Source organism: Condylura cristata, unplaced genomic scaffold (assembly GCF_000260355.1).
Source record: "Condylura cristata isolate star-nosed mole 26May11 unplaced genomic scaffold, ConCri1.0 scaffold00042, whole genome shotgun sequence".
NCBI classification, from domain to species: domain Eukaryota; kingdom Metazoa; phylum Chordata; class Mammalia; order Eulipotyphla; family Talpidae; genus Condylura; species Condylura cristata.
This window is the reverse complement of record NW_004567143.1, coordinates 376518-377669: the sequence shown is the minus strand read 5'-3', so window position 1 is coordinate 377669 and position 1152 is coordinate 376518. Positions and strand designations below refer to the sequence as shown.

At 50.1% G+C, this 1152-nt stretch overlaps 1 protein-coding gene across 1 annotated transcript in view; it reads right to left on the bottom strand.

Annotated features, from left to right (window-relative positions):
- The window catches only part of CLCN1 (chloride channel, voltage-sensitive 1), a 28611-nt gene that overhangs the window by 10669 nt on the left and 16790 nt on the right, over window positions 1-1152 (bottom strand). Inside the window, exons 13-14 of the mRNA XM_004694406.2 lie at window positions 894-963; window positions 586-696 (exon numbers count right to left, since the gene is read on the bottom strand). Of these exons, the coding sequence (XP_004694463.1) occupies window positions 586-696; window positions 894-963 (181 nt within the window). The remainder of the gene's footprint in view (window positions 1-585; window positions 697-893; window positions 964-1152) is intronic.

Here is a 1152-nt window from a genome sequence, read left to right as displayed (position 1 = left end):
TCACAATATATCTGAGAACATAAACCATGATAATAGAGCGCACAAATTATCACGGGAGATTGAATACTGGTAAGTGTCCAGCAGGGAGAACAGGAGGCCACTCAGGGGCAGGAGGGTGGGGAAAGGAGCATGTGACATTTATTGAGGGGAAGGAGGAAGCTCACCGTGGGTGCGGTGGAGCCGGTCAGTCCTCTAAGTGTGGCTTGGCCTTAGGTGATACAGATTTTGGTGAAAAGGAGAGGGAAGGAGGAGGCATGATCATTTTGGAGGTTATCCATGCCCCTCAGGTGGTTAGGCATGGCTTTTGGTTGGAGGACTCCAAAGATTTTACTAGAAAAAAGTGATTTTTGTAGACTCTCAGAAGAAAGAAACTGAGGGTCAGAAAGGCAGCTATGTTGCTCCAGGGTCATCCAGGTGACACACCCATAGCCCATGTTCCTTAACTGTTTGTCATGTTCTCTCTGTCCCCAGCAAATGATCACACCTGTAGGTTGGGGAGATCCCAGCTAATCATCCCCCGCGATTCTTTGTGAGTAAGAAAAAGCCCTTAAGGGTTTGTTTGCAGGACCGTGGGGTGTGTCTCACCAATCACTGCGTAGCCCCCAGGGAGGATCTTATAGATGATGCCGTCAAACAAGATGCCATCCGGGAAGATCATGGCCATGATCTCCCCAACCAGCCTTCCGAAGGCAGCTCCTGGAAGAACGACAAAGCAAGGCACGTGTTGCAGATGCAGGTTTTTTATCTTCTATATTTTCTGAGCCAATCCACCCTTGGGGATACAAAAATAGAAGACCAGATACAAGCTCCCAGCATCCCAGACCTCTCTTTATTTCCCCAGGACCCTGGACTGCAGCTGCGAGTGAGATCCCACACTTCCCATCAGAACTCACCTAGCACAAACACAGGCATGAAGCCTCCGCAGGGTATGGGCATTGTGGTGGCCACGATGGACATCCAGAACTGGGGTAAAAAGAGGTGTCAGCACACCTGCTCAACTCTGCCCCCTGTATATACATACACATTCAACCCCCTTTCCACGATCCTCCACCCTCCTTTAAAAGTCACAGAAGCGCTCTCTCCCTGGTGGTGCAGGGTTAAGTCTCAGCATTATGAAGCCATCCGCAGTCACTGCAGCATGAGTTCGATCCC